The sequence below is a fragment of the Drosophila subpulchrella genome, chromosome X (genome assembly GCF_014743375.2).
Source record: "Drosophila subpulchrella strain 33 F10 #4 breed RU33 chromosome X, RU_Dsub_v1.1 Primary Assembly, whole genome shotgun sequence".
Lineage (NCBI taxonomy): Eukaryota > Metazoa > Arthropoda > Insecta > Diptera > Drosophilidae > Drosophila > Drosophila subpulchrella.
Window position 1 is genome coordinate 8,999,048 of NC_050613.1, and position 20,516 is coordinate 9,019,563.

Genomic DNA, 20,516 nt, shown 5'->3' on the forward strand with positions numbered 1-20,516 from the left:
ATGATATATTCAAATTAGTAAGGAAAAATAGCAAGGTTATGGATATTTTTCTTACCTTCGAGGTTTCTGGTCTTTGGACTATCTTTTTTTGACTCGTTATCGCTGCAATCGCTTTCTGTATTTTTATTATCAGTGTTTTTCTCGCCCTTTTCGGTGGCTTTATCATCTACTCCTTCAGAATTTGGGGATAGATTCGGCGAATTATTTTCCTTATCCGGATCTTTTTTAAGTCCTTGAGATGGTGATTTTGAATCTTCTTTCTTGTCCTCCGCTGCAGCTTCTTGGCGAATTTCCCCGGATATTTCATCCAAGACAAGAGTCCCCTGATCAGACTCCCTGCTGTTGTTTAGGGAGGCGATGAAATTATTGGCTATTGGGTATATTGCCAAGTGTTGTTGTGTGTGTGTGTGGGTGGTTGTTTTTCTGTGTGTCTACTGTATACGGTCTTAGGTATTTTAGCCTACTTACACGCTCCCCATAATTTCAATATTACTTGTAATGTTCTTGTTTTCTTTTATAGGACTCTTGCTTCGTCTTCTCATTCTAATCCAAGCTTAAGATTAACTTTCTTTTTTAGGTTGTATGTATATAAGGCTAAAAGTGATTCTTGCTTGGTGTTCTACAAATTCTTTTCTTTGTTTTGTTTACATGTGTGTGTATGTATGTGTGTGATTTTGCTCTTAAGGCCAAAAAAATACTTCTCTGTGTAATTTTGAATTAGAATTAGTGTTCGCAGTGTTATTGTAGTTGTTGCTGTCGGTTCTCTAATGCTAAACTACTGTGTATTATGATTATTTCTAGTCTTCCGTTCTTTTCTCCTGTTTAAATTAGCTTGTAGTTTTTGTTGTTCCTTTTTGTAGCAGTCTGAAAGCCGAAACGAAAAAAAAAGTGTTAAATACATAGGTAGAAGTAGGAATAGAGAAAGTGCTGCAAATGGAATCCATTAAATTCCAAATGCATTCAATTAATTTGTTTCGTCGCGCACGTATGTAAATTATGAACACCACTTAATATAATCGAACTTAATTTCAGGACCTACTTCACTTTTATAAGTCCGATCACATGACCGGACCCGGACAACTGCACAAAAAAGGGTCAAGTCAAACGCAGGAAATATTCTTGTCGTGTCAATAGAGATGGAACTCTGCGCAGGCCCTGTTAGATTGACATTTACGACTCACGAAAGCCCTACAACAAAGGATTTCCACCGGTCTACAGAACAAGTTTCCCTCGGTATACAGAATAACAAGGGTTCCCCACGAGATAACAGTAAAACAAAGGGTTGCCTCTTTTAACAGTATAAAGAGTTCCCTTCCAAAATTTAAAAATTAGGATATTAAATTAAATTAAATACAATTGAAAGTATATTACTAAATAACAGAGCACGTTAACAGTGGCTTAACAGCCTTTTTTGGGATCGCTTTAAGTGCGCTGACCTTAACATAGATTTTCGCATGCCTGCGAGGTAGGAGGAGAACAAAAAGGAGACAGAAAGAGAGAGAGGAAGAAGGCCTGTAAGTGTGCATGTGCATGTGTGTGTGCATTACTTCTGGGTCAAGGACGCGCTCGCAAAAGTGGAACAGAACAATCTGTCAATTGAGCGCGACGGCGCTGCAAGTGCCGGTGACGAAAATAATAGAAGCAACAAGAACAACAGTTATGCACCAACATCGATTGTTCCCATCCCGCTCCCACCCACTGGCTGGCAAATGCAGCACTGCGCTATTTTCGGAGCAAAGTGCAAATGAAAATTGTTATTGTAAATTAGCAAATTGCCATAAATTACAATAGAGAGCGTTTATGAGAGCGGAAATATGCATTAGTACATACATATGTATGTATGTGTGCGAAGCATTCAAATTCTGACAGCTCAATTTCCAGGAATGTTTACATATATGTATGTATGTATGTACTTACATATGTAGACTGGACATTAAAAATAATTTTTAAACATTTAAATTAGCTTAAAATTGCAAATTGTTTGATTCTTAGCCATGGCGTGTATTATAGAGAAGTACGACTGTGGGATTTTTAAAATCACAGTTAAAGCTTCCTTTTTAAACACCGGGTGCCGGATGTACATACATATGTATGTACATATGTATGTATGTACATATGTATGTATGTAGCTATAATTTACATATGTACATGCATGGATATGTATGTATTTAATTATTTTGTGTGAATCATTTACAAAACAAACAAAGGGCAGATTGACTTGGACTTGCATTCCAACGAAACGAAATGAAATAAAAGATAAAGAAACGAGCAAAATGTTTGGGTGTGTGTGGGTGGTTTGGTTTCTTTTTGGGTGACCCACAAAAAAAAAATTAATTGAAGCTATTTAAAAACCACATTTTTCCCCTGGATAAACAGTTTTCGTTGGCTTCTCTCTTTCTACAACAATAAAATAATACATCAAATAACTAATGGCATTATAATAATGTAGATAAATACATATGTACATATGTATGAAAATATATTTGTATGTGACATTTTGTTTGTAATTTATTGAAATGTATATGTATATATATGTATATTTATTTACACATACTTTTCTTAATGCCTGTAAACATACATATGTACATATACATATACTCATTACATGAAAGGATCAGTTAAATCGTGTACCTGTTAACCGTTATTCACTGCCAATACATTCAATTGATCACTATCTTTCCGTCGGCTCACTTATTTAATTAGTTGTATGGCATCTTAACCTTTTGGCAAGGGATCAGTTATTTCGCGTATCTGCTCGCCGTTATTTACTGTAAATAGTACTCAGCAAACGGGACGAAACAAAACAAAACAAATCGAAACGAAACGTCACTTGCACAAACACAATTGCTGCGTGCGCGCGTGCGTGCGTGTGTGTGCGCACTCACATGACGTAGACATTTGACAGTTTGTTTTGCTTTGTTTGACAGTTCTCACATATCTCTCTCGTTTGCTCTTGGCTCTCTCCGCGCTCTCTCTCCCGCGCTCTCTCTCCCGCGCTCTCTCTCTCTCTCCCTCTCTCTGTTGCGATGACTATTTTTAACAGCTCGGCAACAGAGGCGCAACAAGAACAACAACAAAAAAGGGTCAAAAATAGGAAGCAATAAAAGCGAAAACAAATGCACAATAAAATGCAAATGCCGCTCATTGCTAGAATTTCGATAAAGGAAGAAAAATAGAAAAGCTGCAGACAGCCAGCAGAAAATGCGAAAAATGTACCAAAATATTTGATCGAAATCAAATTTAAAACACCCCAGACACACAAGCGCACGCGCCTAAAACAATCGAGAGAAATGAAAAATTTAAATTTACGCAAAAGTACCCCTAGATATAAGCAAAGGCAAAAAATAAAAAGGTAAAATTTCAGTTCATTAACCCAAAACGAAAATGAAAACGAGAACAGAGTGCAATGTGTGAAAAGGGAGAGAGGGAAGAAGAGAGGGGGGGTAGCAAGAAGAGACAGATAAAACAAAAGGCATTATTATTATTATTATTATTATACTAACAATAATAACCAACAAATACAAAAACAGTGAGCACACGGCAAACAAACAAAATAAAGTGAACTGCAAAATTCAGGTTCAAGGCTAAGCGACAATTCGCAATTCACAATTGACCAGCCGCCATTTTTTATTGCTTATTTTTTATTAATATGAATCTATGTATGACAGCTAACCTCGCTTAAAAATACAGTAGAGATTCTTGAAATATGCACAGTGCACATACAAAACAAACTAATATTTAATATTTAATTTAATAAAAAAAAATGATTTCATAAATATAATTTTAATGCAATGATAGGAAAAAAATATAATTTCTTGATTCCTTATGGAGATGTACATTTTTCTACCTTCGACTGTAGCATTAAGAACATGAATTTACATAGATTTTCAAAACGGTTTCCCACGATTTTTGGTCATTTTTGGCCCTCATTCACCGCCCCATTTCCGCCCACAAATTTCACAGCTCTCCAATTTCACTGGAACTCGAGATTATAATTTTTTGAACCGAAAGGGTTTTGAAATGCGAGCTACGTGTCTGACAAGAGGAATCATAAACTACAATAAAATATGCAAACGCGCGCACTCACACCACAATTCCCCATTTATTTGTATTTATATGTATGTATATTTCCGTTCCACATTTGATGGGTGTATCAGTTAAAGAAAAAAAATGGGGAGTGGATTGTTTATCTCTAATTTTTTTTATAATTTACAAAATAAATTCCAAATAAAAACAAGCTATGTATATATTTTGCAATAAAATACCATTTGATTAATGGTAAAAAATCCGTAAATTTCCGAATTGATAATTAAAAACCATGTTGGGAAAAACCCAATATGAGCAAGTATACAATTACGAAATTTCTTTGGAAGAAAGAAATACATTTAAAAAATATGTATATATTTATTTATAAACAGAGGTCTAAAACAAATAGGATGAAACAGTGCATTTGCAATGGGACCACATATGTATCTTATATGTAATTACATTCATCCGGCGGATATAACAAGTGCAGCCACACATCCGCGCAACATGTTTGTTCGTGCCACCGCTCACGTTCGTTTTCATGCCCCAATGGAGAGAGGGGAGAGGGGCAGGCACCTGTTTCGCTGCCTCTCCAGAAAATTCTCGGAGCGGAGCGGTACGTGAATCACGTTAGCAACAACAGCGATTGCATTTCACCATCACTGCAAGCGACAGCTCATCTTTACAGTTACAGTTATGTAGCCACAGCTACGAGCATTTTTGGTGCGTAATAGCAGTGCTGTAAAGGTTATGTTATGCAAAATGTAGATGCATTTCAAGAACCAGCCGATCTGGGTTAGGTAAAGTAATTTTTTTTTTAGCATCACAGTTCATCGATTTATCGATTAAGAAATTATTACATTTAATACTAATTTGTCGGACAACTAAATAAATATTTAATGGCTTGCAATTATTAAGCTTTCCGTGGCCAATTTACTTAAATTGCTCTCAGTCCCTTTACTTTCTCACCCTCTTTTGTTATGCAAATTTGAACAATTAATGGGTATACAATTTAGGAATATCAGGAGTAACTTTTAAATTTAATTTCGACTACTTTAGCAATTTTAGAGGTACCGCGTATGTTAGCACTCAGCAGAAACCCTGTTACAATGACCCAAATTCGGTATTACAATGGCTAAGCGTAGCAGAAAAAACAAATGAAAGCCAATCGACATTAAATGACCCTGTTCAATAAATGTATTACCAAAAAAGGCAACAAGTTGTGGCGGTGGATACTTTGCCAAGATACTGTAGATACCATATTTATTGATTAAATACACATTTTTATGACATCTTGGATGTAACAAACAGCGGGGCAACCGAGAAGGGGCTGAGAAAAAAACATGTGTCAACGGCAAACATGCAAAATGTCTGAAATAATCGAAATAAAACCAGGACGCAATTGTTAAATGTTGACGTCAGTCAAGCACATACTTGAGTGAAAATATATATAGCATTTATAAAAACACCGAAGACATTGGTAAACTAAAGTTATAGTACCTCAAAAAATTTCAATTCTCTTTAAGAACGATATAGTGCATGTAAAACCAAAATAAAAATGTGATTCATCGAAGTTTTTTTTTATAAGTGGTTGTTGAACAAGCAGGCTTAAGAGTTAGTCAGTCTTTTAGGTGACCTCATCGATAAGGATAAACCATACACGGGAAATTCCAGAGTTAAAATCCAGATGGTTTGCTAAAATTAGGGTGCAAGCTGCTAAAGACCCAAGATCTTTGATCAATCTAATTGATTTAATAAACTTGATTGTAAACTTTGGAACGATAATGACTAAGCCCAATCTCTTGGAAAGTTTTGAAAACAAATGGGGAGAATCTCAAGACATTTGGTATATAGACTTGGCATATGGTTCGAATATTTTGAAACTTTGGAAAGTTTAGAAACCAAATGGAAGAGATTTTCAAGACCTTTGGTACATGATAATGACTAAGCCCAATCTCTTGGAAAGTTTAGAACCCAAATGGAAGAGATTCTCAAGACTTTTGTATATAGACTTAGCATATGGTTGGAATATTATAATTGTCCGACTTATTGTAATTGACTTGATGTAGAATGACTTTAAGAGTGAGTCGAATTGTAGAGAATAGAAACTTCGGTACAAAAACTATTCCATGAAAATATAACATTTATAATTGAAATGGTTTTCGTATAGAAAAATATATGGCTTTATTAAAAAAATTGATTTCCAGTGATCCCAACATGTGTTTTACTAACTGAAGTTGTATGTTATTGAGAAAGAAAAGGCTGTCCGCTTTTCAACTCTTATGCGGCTTTGGTAATGGCCAATAGTGAATAAACCAATTATATTTTTCATAATACGAATTCTATGCTTAAGCTTCTACAATTCGACTCAACCTTGTGAGCTTAAACTTACAGAACAGTAAAAAAAAAAAATATAATTGTGAAAAAGTGAACGACATATGAATGTATTAAATGGTCTTTTTGGTATACACTTAATACTATAAAACATAAGGAATGCGGTCCATGTTGTCAGTAACTTGAAGTCGAAGCTTGCGTTTAATTAGGAATTGGTGTTTTCAGTATGGTCTGCAGATTGGGAATCGTGATGAGACGCGTATCGGGCTCTGGGCCATCCTTAACTTCACATTGGACTCCGCTCTGGTGGACGAGGAAATGTTCCAAGGCAGCAAAATTCTTCGACTTGTCGAAGCCATCTATATAGCACTTGGTGGCATAGATGCCCTTAAGCAGATCCTGGGGTATCGGCTTAAGATTTTCCACATCCACATACTCAAAGTTGCCAAAATCGCAGTAAAAAATCTTGGCAAACTCCGCGATACCAGTTTGTGTCTTCGCTGAAGAGCGCCAAGCAAATCTCGCCAACGTTTGGCACATAACCCGGCACAACGTTGTGATCGCACGCTCCTTGCTTCGTTACCGAATCGAGAAGATTTTGGAAATCCTCGGCCTCCTTTCCGTGCTTAAAGAAGCAGGCGGTGATGTAACCAGATTCTTTCAAGTCACCTGCGTTCAGGAGGATGATGCTGACCTTGTCGCCCACGGGAACCAGATACTTGGCCATGTCATTGAAAAAAAAGCGTTCGAAAGACTTTTGGCTGCCCCCATTGTTGGTTGCCGAGTCCTCCCGTCTGACAGGAGGAGGAGACTCCGGAGGGAGAACTGGTGTCGGCTTCTTGCGTTTCGCTGGTGTAGCAACCGGAGATGATGCCGGAGTTAGAAGTGCCTTTGGCGGAGCAGCATTGGCTTTTTCCTGCACTGGCGTGAACATCAGTGGCAGCATTCGAGTCACCAAGGAGGGCTGATCGCCGGAACTGGAGAGCAGGTCCACAGTCGAGGTACTCTCATCTACCATCTCCAGTTCAAGCATTTCCTCCTGGGCGCACAGCTTGTGCAACACCTGGAGAGCCGCATTGTTTGCTGGCACGGCTGCATCCGGAATATTGCAAACGATCTTTAACTGAACGCGCATCAGGCAGACAGGAAGATTCTCCAGGAAGCGGCAGGACTTGCGCATCGAAGTCAATTCCACATTTTGGGTGGCACCTGTATCAACATTCTTCACATTATAGACCCCGTTGTCAGTGCTCAATACCTCGCCTCGGAAGTGTCCAAGTGTCTTTGAGGCAATCAGCACAGTGCAGCCAACTGATATCTCGCTGGACTCCTGAATGGGAGTGCACTTCGACTCCAGACGCTTGAAGATCGAAGCATACTGCTTGGTATTCGGAGAGCTAATATACACCTCCTTGTAACTAACGATATGGGTGATGAACACGGTGTCATTTTTGTCGATGGGTTCGCGCCAGAACTTGTGCCCTAAATCTGAAATCTGACCCAGAAAAGTGCTCAGTCGGGCCATGCAAATCTGCTCGCCCTTGGCCAGCAAGGCAGCGTTGGCGGCGCGCAATTTTTCCTTGGGCGGTGGGTTATCCAACTTGAACTTGACCGTGAGATCTGCGCCATCAGTCTCAAGCTCTTTTGGAACAGAGTCCTTTAGCTGAGCGGCAAACACTCGGATGGGCAGACCGAGTAGCTCGCTGGGAATGCGTCTCAGTTCGGTGGTGACAGAAACTCGACCCTCATCCATTTCGTAAACCAAGAACGTGGGCGTGGGCTTCACAATGTGATCCAATAGGAAGGCGCGTCGATAGCCGTCCTTGGTGCGGGCGGCCACGAAGAAGGTGCACTTCTCCTCGGGAAAGGGACCCGTGAACGGGTTTCCCGGCTTTCCGGCCAGGCTGGCATTCAAGTCTATGTTTACGTGATCCATCACGTTGATCTGGAGAAGAGCCACCTGCGGCTCGTTGCTTGTTGCGTTTTTCTCAAGGACCCGGATCACCTTGACCTCCGGGTTTAGCTGCAGCATCTCCATGGGAAGATTGAGCGGTATGGTCATCTTGGGCTTCATGTGGACGTGGTAAACGCCGTTGTGGGTTTTGGTTCCCAGCAATCGAAGAGACAAGTTCTTATTCACCTGAACTCCAGTGTTAGTGGGCAATTTCACTCGGAAAGCAAATGTAACAATTTTCGCACTGCTAATCTACCAGTCACGTTCCCAATTACAGCATCTATTTTACCAGGCACTGGTAACCGAATAAGTCATGCAACGAAAACCAGTTGAGAGTTTTGAGAGAAGAAGAGGGGCTGGGCTTCTGAAGAGAGGCTGGGCTATGCGACCGGCTTTGGGGCTTTGGGGCTTCGTCATCAATTCTTCGCATTACTCAGAGTAGTTTTTGCACGTGTTAGCGGTCGAGTGGTTAACAGTCGCGATTAACATTGCACTTGACATTGGCGATAGATCGTTAGATTGCTTGCATTGCACTCACCTCTTAAAAGTCCTTAATTATTTGAATGGTTATTCCTTTGTATTCTCTTCTGGAGACGCTGGGTAGCTTGACCGGAGAGCCTGTAAAGAAATAAAAAGAGGCGATGAGCGTTTTGGTAAAGAAAATCAAAGACAAACAAAAAAAAAATGCCAAGCAAAACAGCTGGCCAAAGACAAAGGAAACAAAAAACCGAAGTAGAAAGAGGCAGGAATGAAAAATCTGCCCAGGTGTTGAAGTTAAAAATTAACATTTGCATGTATGTACCTCTTGCCAGGACAGCAGCGGTCAGAGTATTAGCACCACTTATCAAAGAACTTAAAAATCAACCCGAATAAATTTTGATTTTTTCACAAATATTTTTTTAAGCCTTTCTTTCACAAATTTTTGCTGTAGTCAGCTCAACTGCTTTTGGTAAACTAATTTTGTCAGGTCGACTGCGAAGTATCAATAGGTTGACATAAGTTTCAAAAGGTAACTTGATGTTGGCTTTTTTCTCAATTTCGGCTTAATTTTAGTTGTATCGTTAAACCAACTGTCACTTGAAATGCGTAGTATCTCTAGGTTGACTTAATTTTCAAAGGTATATTGATGTTGGCTTTTTCTAAGATTGCGATGATTTAACAAAAAATTGGATTATTATTGATTTGGCCAGAGATTTGCATCAGAAACGGCTTGCATGGTCTGCTGCACTGTTATTGTGACCGCTGCAGTCTCTGTATGCAATCTGGCATGATGTTGAAAACACAAATTAACACTTGCGAGTGTGTACCTCTTGTCGGGGCAGCAGCGGTCAGAGTACTAGCACCACTTTTCAAAAAACTCAACAATCACTTTTTTTCCACAAATTTTCGTTGTACTTTTCAAAGAACTCAACAATCCGAAAACTATTTTTTTTTTCACAAATTTTCGTTGTACTCAGCTTGACCGCTTTCGTTAAACTAACTTCCTCCCTTGCAATGCGTAATATCAATAGGTTGACATAAGTTTCAAAAGGTAACTTGATGTCAGTTTTTTCTCAGGTTGCTATGATTTAAAAAAAATTAGATTCAAATTTTTCTGGCTTGCATGGCCTGCTGCACTACTAATGTGACCGCTGCTGTTTCTTCCTAAGGGGAGCTAGAAAATGGGTGGACAACGGCTAAGGACAGAGAAACATTTAACACGCGTACCTTTTGCCAGGGCAGCTGCGGTTCGAGTACTAGCACCACTTTTTAAAGAACTTAAAAATAATCCCGATAAAATTGTGTTTCTTTCAAAAATGTTTGTATGATTTTTCACGCTTTTCGTTCACAAAATATCGTTGCACTCAGCTCGACTGCTTTCGTTAAACTAACTTTGTCAATTGCAATGCTTAGTATCAATAGTTTGACATAACTTTCAAAAGGTAACTTGATGTCTGTTTTTTTCTCAGGTTGCTATGATTAAAAAAAAAATTCGATTAAAATTGTTCTGGCTTGCATGGCCTGCTGCACTATTAGTGTGACCGCTGCTATCCCTACACTGAAAGCCAGAGGGAAGCTACAAAATGGGTTGACAACTGCTTAGGATAGAGAAACATCCAACATGCGTACCTTTTGCCAGGGCAGCTGCGGTCCGAGTATTAGCACCACTTATCAAAGAACTTTTGATTTTTTCACAAATATTTTTGTACGCCTTTCTTTCACAAATGTTTGCTGTAGTCAGCTCAACTGCTCTTGTTAAACTAATTTTGTTAGGTCGACTGCGAAGTATCAATAGGTTGACATAAGTTTTAAAAGGTAACTTGATGTTGGCTTTTTTCTCAGATTGCTGTTTTCGAAATATGTGTTTAAAATTATTTTGGTTTGAGATTTTGCTGCAGAACCGGTTTGCATGGTCGGCTGCACTATTATGGTGACCGCTGCTGTTTCTGTATGGAAAGCCAGAGGGGAGCCACAAAATGGGTTGACAATTGCCTGGGATAGAGAAACATTCACATCCACAAGAACCGGAGAGCGGAAATGCTGCGTGCCCGAGAAATCAACGAGTTCTACAAAAATCCCATTAACAAGATAGAAAAACAAACACCCCATCCACAGGCAGATATCAGCAATACGTACATATGTATGTATGTATGCTTAACTGCATGAATATATAATTTGTTCAGTGCACTCAGTCGACAATGTATGACTCAATATGACAAATATATACATATACATATATATATATATATATATTCCAAACTCGCTTATAATAATTCCTAGGGAGTACGTGCCAGTGTTGAAAAATTCACGACATGCTCCACATTGAAATGTCGCCGGCAATTCCAGAATATCCCATAGGGAAAAAGTAATAACAATAAATATCAAGGACAACCCCAAAACTTTGGTTGCCACCAAGTCAACGAACTGGTATATCTTTGCCAACTCCCCAACCCTCTTCCTTTTTTTTTACCACTCCTTCGCAGAAAAACACAAGACGCCAAGAAGAAAGCAGGGAAAAGTAACAAGAACAAGTCGTTGACATGTCCTCCACAAAAACAAACCAACGAACTATGGGATATTGGATGCAGACAGAGACAGCTGTCGATTTGTTATGATTAACCGTTATTTAGTGGGGAGAGCAATGGAGAATCTGCGAGAAGAAAGAGATACTTCAAGGCCCCAGACAAGGGCAATATTTTTTATAATCGGGAGTTGGAAGATATACAATATTTACTAACTGTTCCCATAATCTATACTTTATGTTCAATAAAACAACCTTCCAAAAATTATTAAAACTATTTAAGATGACAACTTTAATTTCAGTTACAAGCACTACCTTTTCTAAACCCTTTATATAAAGTTAGAAAAATCGTTAAAAAAAATACAGAGTATTTATTTTTGCTAAACCCTTATTGTATCGTTATACCCTTATAATCAAGAGTAGAAAGAATAAAAAAATAATATTAAAAATTCCAATAATCTATACGTTTTTTGGGTAAGACTAAAAAAAACCTTCAAAAAATTATTAAAACTGGCTAAAACCTTTTTAAAATTAGAAAAATCGGTACAAAATATAGAGTATTTCGAATTGGTATAGGCATATATGTGCTTGTTATTGAAACAACGCCGAATACAGGATAATGCAATCAATACACCCAACCAACGCAAAAGCTCAAGTGACCCAAGGGTGAAGTTCGGGCCGTTTGTAGAGGGATTGTAGAGGTTTGGGAGGCGGAGGGATTACGGTCCGGCGAGACAGGATAAAAAGTCAGACGGAAATTAGCTTTTATCGCCTGACCTTGGGGGTGTTCGTTGTTCGTGTCATGAAAAGCAAAATATAGGTATCTATGTATATATGCACACATTTATAAATACGAAGTGGCATTGCTGTTGGCATAAACCATGTGCTAATTGATTGCGTTTTGGCTTAAACTGCTAACTCGCTGTAACCACAATGCGTGTGTTCGACCAGCAAATAAAAAATACATAACTATAAAAACGAGCTTCTTGGCAATGAGTTTCACCATTAAACAGTGTTATAGAAAAGTAGGTTTATCAAAGCAGCTAATAATTTTTTAAAAATGTTTATTATAACATTTTTATGCTTGGCTTTTGAGAAAAAATTATAATAGCTGATCAGGGTCAACGATTTTAGTTGTTTTTCGAATTAAAATACATACTTTTATAACCCACTGTGATTAAATACTTGTAATTTTATTTTTATTGCGCTTCATTTCATACATATGTACGTACGGACAAATGAAATATATTACATTTACGTACATATGTACATATGTACTATAAAACTATCCTTTCTTCATTTTTCCCCCGGTGTATACGCACTTCTCTTCAAAAAAGGGGTCACACTGAATTAAAAGCTGAGCATGACACACTTATTTCTCTCTCTGTTAAAGATTTCGGTTCTCTTTTGTGTTTGTGTTCTGCTTTAAAAGAAGACGCCACAAAGAAAGCGGTCAAAACGGAGGCGCAAAACATTTACAGTTATGCGAAGGAAAGTAAAAGTCGAAATCAATGAATTTGTATTGTTTGTTTTGGAATATATGTAAAATTAGTAAAATAAAAAAAAATCATTGAGAAAATAACAAAACGAAAAGGAGAAAAAGCAAGGTTCAGTTTGTACAGTAGAAATACTTGTGAATGAATTTTTCAATATGCACATTTACGAACACATATCTTGAAAATACATTTATATAAAAAATATATTTAACAAGTATGGTTTTAATCTATGCATGATTTTTTAGTAAATATGTACATCAAACTAGCTAATTTAGCAAATTATATGTTTAAATAAATATTTTATTTTTCACTTTTTTTTAAATATAATAGTCCCTGTGCCAAACGATCACTGTACTTTCATTCATTATGTTGTCAAAATATGTTTCTGCATCTTCCAATAGTTCCAATCTCTACTGTGGCAGCCATTTTGCTAGACTTAAAGTAAATATTATATTTTTCAAACTTTTTTTTATTATAATAGTCCTTGTGTCCAACAATCACTGTACTGCCTAAAATATGTTTCTGCATCTTCCAATAGTTCCAATCTCTACTGTGGCTGCCATTTTGCTTTGGGCATTTGCTTTTCAAGCTTCGTTTTCATAGTTGACTTAAATCTTTCACAGCAGACATTGGCCATCTCTCTCGCACGCCGCAAGTTGGATTTACCGTTGCTTATTTTCTTCTTAGCTTTTATTTTGGCTTTGCCGCTGATTTTAATTGCCCATAAAAAGAAACAACAATAGAAAAGTTTGATGATTATGAAGATGAGCAAAGTGACAAAAAAAACCCAAAGCCAAAACCAAAGAGAGAGAGAATGAGAGCAAAAGAGAGGAAGTTGGGGGCAGAGAGAAATATTATTGAAATACTTGGAGTCAAAATAAACAAATGGTTCGAATTTGAAATTGTTTATCAGTTAAAAATTTGCTGGTGATGATGGCTTATCGCCTTATCACATTTTCGCTTTCTTAGTCATTACTTCTCTGTAACTCTCTTACCCTCCAGTAAAAATATTACAAAAAAAGAAAACACTTTTTTAACTGAAAAATATTAATAAAATAATGAAACTTTGACTATTTAACAACTATTAAGAGAAATTTTAATACATATTAAAATATTTTGCAGTTAGTTATTTTTCTAGCTTACTTTTCTCCTTCCAACTCATTTTCCATGCTCCAGTTAAATAAGAAATTATATTATTACAAGCCGCTTTCGGTCAATTTCCAGATAAAACAAAAACAAAACGAACACGGTAAGCTCATCCAAATGACGTCATGTGGCTTGTCGTTTTAATGTAAAAATGTCAGGCACTTGAAACAATTTTTTTTTTTTTTTTTTTGTTCCGGCGGTTTTTCAACGACTGCCAGTGAAGTGGGTCAATATCTTAATTAATTTTAATGGGCTTAATTTAAAGACAAAGGAAGCGAGCACTAACAAAGTTACATCAATCATTTGCGTATTGCAATCGGTTGGAAAAGTGAAAAATTATATGGGGGAGGGAGGAAGCCGTGTTTTTTGCTCTACTTTTTGAAAAATTTAACCTTAAACAAGAAAAACAATAGAAAAATATACAGTGGGGCTTTCGTTTTTCAAGAACTAGTTCGTACATATAATACACGAGAATATTGTAAAAAGATTTTCCCTCAGTAAATACAAGTGTTTAGTTTATATTATTTTAAAATTCATAATATTTATTATTGCTAGTGTTTATTTTGTGACGTATGTATGTACATTCTAGTACGTCAATTCGTAGTGATGACACATGTATGTACAATTGTACGTGATAAACATGAATGTATGTACATACATATGTACATATCTTTCTGCATAGGTAACGGAATCGGAATCTCGGGATCGCCGCACATTTTATAGATAATTCGATAAAAAGGGCGTGAAAGCAAATCAAGGCTTAGCAATACCACAAACAAAGATACATACATATGTATACTCAAATATTCATGTATGTATATAACATACATACGAAAATATACCACTAGAATTTAGCGATAACAACAAAATGCGGGCATCTGATTTATGTAGAAAGAGGCGAGAAAGAGGAAAAGAGATGAGAGAGAGATCAAGCCGGAAGTAACGTTTTAAAGAAGACGAGTGTAACAGATGCATTTAACAGTAACAACAACAGCGATCGTTGACAGGTAGGGCATTTAAAAGGGAGAGAGAAAGAGAGAGGGAAAACTGCAAACTGCGATTTATATAGGATTTTGTGTGCGTGTGTGTGTGTGTCTGTGAGCTCATAATGCACGTGCACGTGTATGTGTGCTTGTCTGACCTCGTTGGCAAACTAAAAAAATAATAATAAAGAGCATGAAAAGTGTGGAACATGGCAGAGCGAACGAAGGCGGAAAAAGAAGCCGCACCTAAAAAAATCTATTACATCACTAGGAAAATTGACACAAGCATTGGGGCATTTACATACGCGCACACACACACACACTGACAACAAAAGCGTACAAGTGTGTGCGTGAGTGAGCATGTCGAAAACGGAAGCAAATTGGGCATTGAAAAATACACTCATTTTGACCCCTCAAACATGTTAAATCCAATAATTAAAGATAAGATTGTGGATGTGGTCTGTCAACTTTTGATTTAGTTCTTGTAATCAACGAGAACGAGAACTACTCAATAATGATGTACTAAACAAAATAACCCTTACAAATACCCTTCTCCTACATTGTTTTTGTATAAAACTAAACATTTTATAATGAAAATGTTCATATTTCTATATCACATATTCATATGTATACTTCTAATATATTTTAAATATCAGTTGAAGCAGTTTAATTAGGCACAAGGCCAAGGATAAGTAAATAACAAAGATTGGTCATAACGTAATTGCTAACTGATATCAACAAGAATAAGTGTTATCCTCTGAAAGTTGCATTTTCAAAGAAAAAACAATTGTTCGACAAAATGTTGATTACTCATGTTAAAAATGAAAAAATTCAGTGAAAGACAAAATTTGTATTGCTACAAATGCTAAAATGTGCAAATATGCGAAGTAGAAGTTGCTAAAAACCCACAAAAATATCTAATGGATTGAAATTTACGGACGAAGAGCGATATAAAAATACAAACTAAGCCCACGGGCGACTACAACTACAACTTCTTTTCGAGGAAAAATCATTGAAAATATTCCCCGAAACGAGAGAGACTGAGCTGAGAGCGGCCGGCGACGGCGACAAGGCGACAAGTGAGCGCACGGCGAATTCGAACTGAACTCGCTGTATTTCAGCATGGAGACGTCGACGTCGGCAGCGAAGCGAAGTTCGTTGAAATTTTGAATGTGTGACAACGCGGTTCAGTCTGCCGCCAGCGCGGCCCGAAGCAGTGGTATTTGTTATAAAAATATTTCACGATTTACTTGAAGACTCATCCACTGACTCGCTCCCTCTCTTTCGCCCCGCTCTCTCGCCGTCCCTGTCCCTCGCCCCGCCGCTGTTAACCACGCTTTCTAACAGCATGTTAACCAACTGAGTGTTAGCAGGCGAATTTGATTGCCAAAGGACAAAGGATGAAGATTTACCGCTAGGGCAGCAAAAGGCAGACAGACAGTGGGGCAAAAATGCAATTTCCAATGGGAAAAGCACTCCCTTGCCCACTGTGAACCGTCGATTTCGTGCAGGCTTCTTAGGAAATATACATCACAATATATTTGAATGCTTGCAAAAACACCTTGTCTATGATTTACTTCACAGCTTTGTCCATCGAAAGTAACTAGAAGAAGCAGCCCCGCGTGACGTCAGCCCGCCCACAAAACACACTCGAAAGTATTGAAAAATGCAGACATTTTTTGTTTGGTTTTTAGCAACTCTTTTTTTTTTTTTTTGGTTATTGTTTATTGGTTCTTTTACGCACCGCTGCAATGTTAATAACAGCCCTCGTTACTGTTAAGTGGTCACACTCTCTCTCAATTTTTCTTTGTGGTTTCAATGAAAGTGAGCTACAAAGCTGCAAATCGAAATTCGTAATGATTTGATTTGATTGGAATTTTAAAAATTTTGCGACTCAATGAAGCGAAAGAAAAACAATCAGTTAAATAATAAATGGAGGATGAAATTTATGCGAAACGAGTTATGAAATGTGAGCGAGAGAGCTAGAGGAAGTGTGCGAGGGGGGAGAGAGAGAGAAATAGAGAGCAAGTTACATTATTTGCTTGGCGTGTTTTTCGTTGTACGATTTTCACTTAAAACTAAACTAGGCGTACAATAGATGTATTAACTAATATATACCACAAAATACAACTAAAACGAAAATCGAAGGGGGGTAAAGAAAGAGAATTCAAAAAGGAAAAAGAATGAAATGAAAAAAATATCACCTTTTTTGTAGTAGGTCGTCGCGTCGTCTAGTTCTCTCCCCCTCTCGCCAGCTCTCTTTTGTGGCTTTGTGGCGGCCGCCGCTGCTGCTCCTCTCTCTCTCTCTCTCTGTCTCGTTCGCTCTTGCCCTCTCTCTGTTGCTGCACGCTGTCTCTTACTATCCCGTTGCCTTGCAGCGGAGCTAGGCTGCCGTCTCGCTTGCACTTGCGCTCCGCTGCTCTGCTTCTGCCGCTGAATTCGCTGTTAACTTTTCGCTGCTCTCTCTCTTCGCTGGTTTTTGTTTTAGATTCAGATTTAGAATCGTTTTAATGAACAATTTCAACACACTTTTTGGTTTTTAATTATTTCTTGGCTGATTGCTTGTGACTTGTGTTTGTTGTCCTTTTACTCTAAACTGAAGACAATGAAAAATGAGGGGGGGCGGCGGTGGTGGGGGGGGGGTTTTGGTTCGTCTAAATTTGGAGCAAGCAAGCGAACGGCGAATTGGGCTCGCTGGCGGCGACGACGAGAGCGAGGCGAGCGAAACGCGGCGAACAACCGAAACACTGTGGCATTGGCAATGGCAGCGCTTGTAGCCCGCCTTCAGTGTGTGAGTCGCGATAAACGCGAGCGAAACGGGCGGCGCAACTGAAGACCGCGCGTACCGACCGACACACGCACACCACCGCACCACATACCATATACATATACGGGCCAAGAGAGCGCATGCTCTCCGCCACACACACGTTTCTCGCCGTTTCTCCGCTTTGTGGCGCCGCGCGCGAGTTTTGTCGCAGCAGCAAACACGCAATAAAAGTTCAAAAACAGTTGAAGTATACCGCGACGCGAGTAAAAATCTTTCCTTCGACGTCGTCGCTGTCCGTTGTAGTAGTTGTTGTTGTTGCCGTTGTTTCTATAGTGTGTTCCGTTCCGCGAATTTTCATGTGCATTTATATATATGACTAGCCAAAAGGTAAAACAACGGAAAAAAAAAACGGGATTGGTATAAAAGTTGTAAGAAAATGTGTCAAATGTGTTGGAAACCCCCCGTTTTTTCGTAATTTTTTTTTTTTTGTTTAAATTAATCTGCATATCATGGTGTGCGGCGGCGGCTGCATTTCATTTATTTATTGGCTCGCTGAAGATCTTGCTTGCTCCAAATTACAAAAAAAATAGCAATAAAAACGTTTGTTTTGCGTTGCGTTTCGTTGTCGGCTGCATTATTATTATTAAATGTGAGTAGTATCGGTACCAGAGAGGTGAATGTAGATGACCAAAATTCTGAGAGCACAAGTCTGAGCACACACGATACGTCTTCTTCGTTTGGCCGTTTCACTTTGAGCAGCGTGACCGTGGTGCGTCGCTATAATATGCTCGCCGCCCCACGCTAAATGTGCCCTAACGCGTTGCGGTATGCACCGCAAAAAAATACCAAAATCCCAGACCGAAACCCATGTGGGGAAATCAGCTTAGCGTGGTTGCCTCAATTGCAGTGTTCCATTGCGTTTGCTGTTCTATAACTTATTGCAGTGGTCTAGTTTTATAAAAGCCTACCCCTTATAACATAGAGAGTCAAAATTGTAGTGTTAAAAACTAATGAAAACGTGCAGATTACCATGCTAGAGAAAAAATACCAGATTTTTGTGCACCACAGACCAAAACCAAATGGACAAAACAGCTGGGCTGCTTTTTTTCAATTTAAAAGTTAAAGCACATGATTGTTGTGTTTACCCTTAATAGGTAGACTTAAGTGTGTTGTTGCTTAAATATATATACTAAATATACATATACAAGCTCTATAAATTAAACCCTACGAAATCCAGATGACGCTTCAAAGCGAACTCAAACCCATTTAAGAAAACAGCTGTGTTAGTCTATTTCATATATTTTTAAAATTGCAGGTTCTCTGCCACAGTTCGGCACTTCAACTATGAAATATTTGCTATTCGTGCGATCCGACTTGTTTGGGAATAGGAAAATAAACAACAGTGATACTAGCTTTAAATTTCATCCTGGATCGCGCCAAGGCTCGAGACTAATTTACTCTTGCGACGACAATCAGTTGTATTGCAAAAACAAGAAACTCACAAATGGGGACACAACATACACGTGCCGCATCCAGAGCTGCAAAGCGCGAGGATGAAACTCGCGTCTTCTCCTGTGAGGATCATATCCGCCATAGCCATGGAGATAAAGAAAATCATTGCGATCGAAGAAATCAAAAACAGGTGCAAGCTCACTAGCACAGATTTGAAACAAATTTTCAACGAAGTAATGGAAGAGTAAGTATACATTCGTCAAAAACAATTGTGTTTTTTTTTAGTATTTGAGTTCCGAAAAAGGTTTAGAATATATGTATATATTTTCCTATATATATATTTTCTTATATATATTTTCTTATATATTTTTTTTATATACATTTTCTTATATATTTTTTTTAATATATTTTAATATAGTTTTAATGACAGCTATATAATATAGTCGTACGACTATAAAACAATTCTAAAATTCTAAATCTTAAAAAAATCATATATGTACTTAATGTGGTCAGAAATGTCTCATTCACTGTGTTTCAAACTTCTGACTAATCGTTGTAGCCTCAGAAAGTGTTTACATATAGAGTTAAATTAAATAGTTGTCTAAAAGAAAAGAAGAATTGTCAAAATATATACCTACTATAAAGAATATTTTACATTTTTGCAATATAATTTGCATAAATAATTTGATTAATTTTTGTCTCTACAATTACTTTGCCTTTATTAAGTACAATCATAAGAACTTAATGTTATCTTACTGTTTTATTCATGTTCTTTATTTCTTTTTATTCATAGATACACTCAGGAGGGAGATGAAACTGAAATTTCCTACAATAATTACAAACGGACACTGCAACGCAAAAGAATGCAATTTGGAAAACAAAAAATTCGAGAAAAATGTTTTTCGAAAACGTCGGTTACGTGTAAGTTGTATTTGAAAGCCTTGTAATATATTCTAAATTAAAATGAAATTGTTCTTATAGGACCCCGAGTCAAAAAATAATGGATGGAGCGATTTATTCCACAAGCGAGATATTTTGCATTGGTGGGGTTAATAATAATAACTTCTAAGAAGTTGCAAAACCAAAATCCCCCAATTCCCATGAAATGTATTTACTTACATATAAGACTGAACTTAATGTATGCTTTTCTTAAACAAAATAAGAATCTCCTATGTATATTTCGTAAAAAGCTATGAGCAACTAAGAAAATAATGTATTCTAGGCTGCGTATAAAAGCCAAGTGACCCAAAAAATTGTAAAAGCAATGAAATAATTAAAAATGACTGCCTATACATAATTAAATGAATGGAATTCTAATGCGTTTTTTAAAAAGTTTTATTTAAATAATAAGAAAAAA

At 37.5% G+C, this 20,516-nt stretch overlaps 3 protein-coding genes across 8 annotated transcripts in view; 1 reads left to right on the forward strand and 2 right to left on the reverse strand.

The window, feature by feature from the left end:
- LOC119555914 (microtubule-associated protein futsch) overlaps positions 1-18,455 on the reverse strand; it is a 30,359-nt gene extending 11,904 nt beyond the window's left edge. For 3 of the 6 annotated variants that reach the window (XM_037867611.1, XM_037867612.1, XM_037867607.1), the window contains exons 1-5: positions 18,374-18,455; positions 17,145-17,536; positions 8,853-8,932; positions 469-864; positions 56-339 (exon numbers count right to left, since the gene is read on the reverse strand). In XM_037867611.1, coding sequence (XP_037723539.1) covers positions 56-339; positions 469-542 — 358 coding nt within the window. In that variant the 5' untranslated portion in view covers positions 543-864; positions 8,853-8,932; positions 17,145-17,536; positions 18,374-18,455. Of the gene's footprint in view, positions 1-55; positions 340-468; positions 865-1,039; positions 1,115-2,631; positions 2,838-8,852; positions 8,933-10,423; positions 10,527-17,144; positions 17,537-18,373 lie in introns of those variants that run through there. The other 3 variants (XM_037867608.1, XM_037867609.1, XM_037867610.1) reach the window with 3 other exon arrangements.
- LOC119558414 lies at positions 6,444-13,237 on the reverse strand. The gene is given in 3 exon segments (XM_037871947.1): positions 6,444-6,829; positions 6,831-8,566; positions 13,226-13,237. Coding segments are annotated over 3 exon segments (2,016 nt in total). The 3' UTR covers positions 6,444-6,561.
- Positions 17,628-20,476, forward strand: LOC119555918. The gene is given in 5 exon segments (XM_037867615.1): positions 17,628-17,898; positions 17,901-18,094; positions 19,023-19,403; positions 19,953-20,080; positions 20,141-20,476. Coding segments are annotated over 2 exon segments (234 nt in total). The 5' UTR covers positions 17,628-17,847; the 3' UTR covers positions 18,084-18,094; positions 19,023-19,403; positions 19,953-20,080; positions 20,141-20,476.
- Positions 20,477-20,516: the final 40 nt, after the last annotated feature.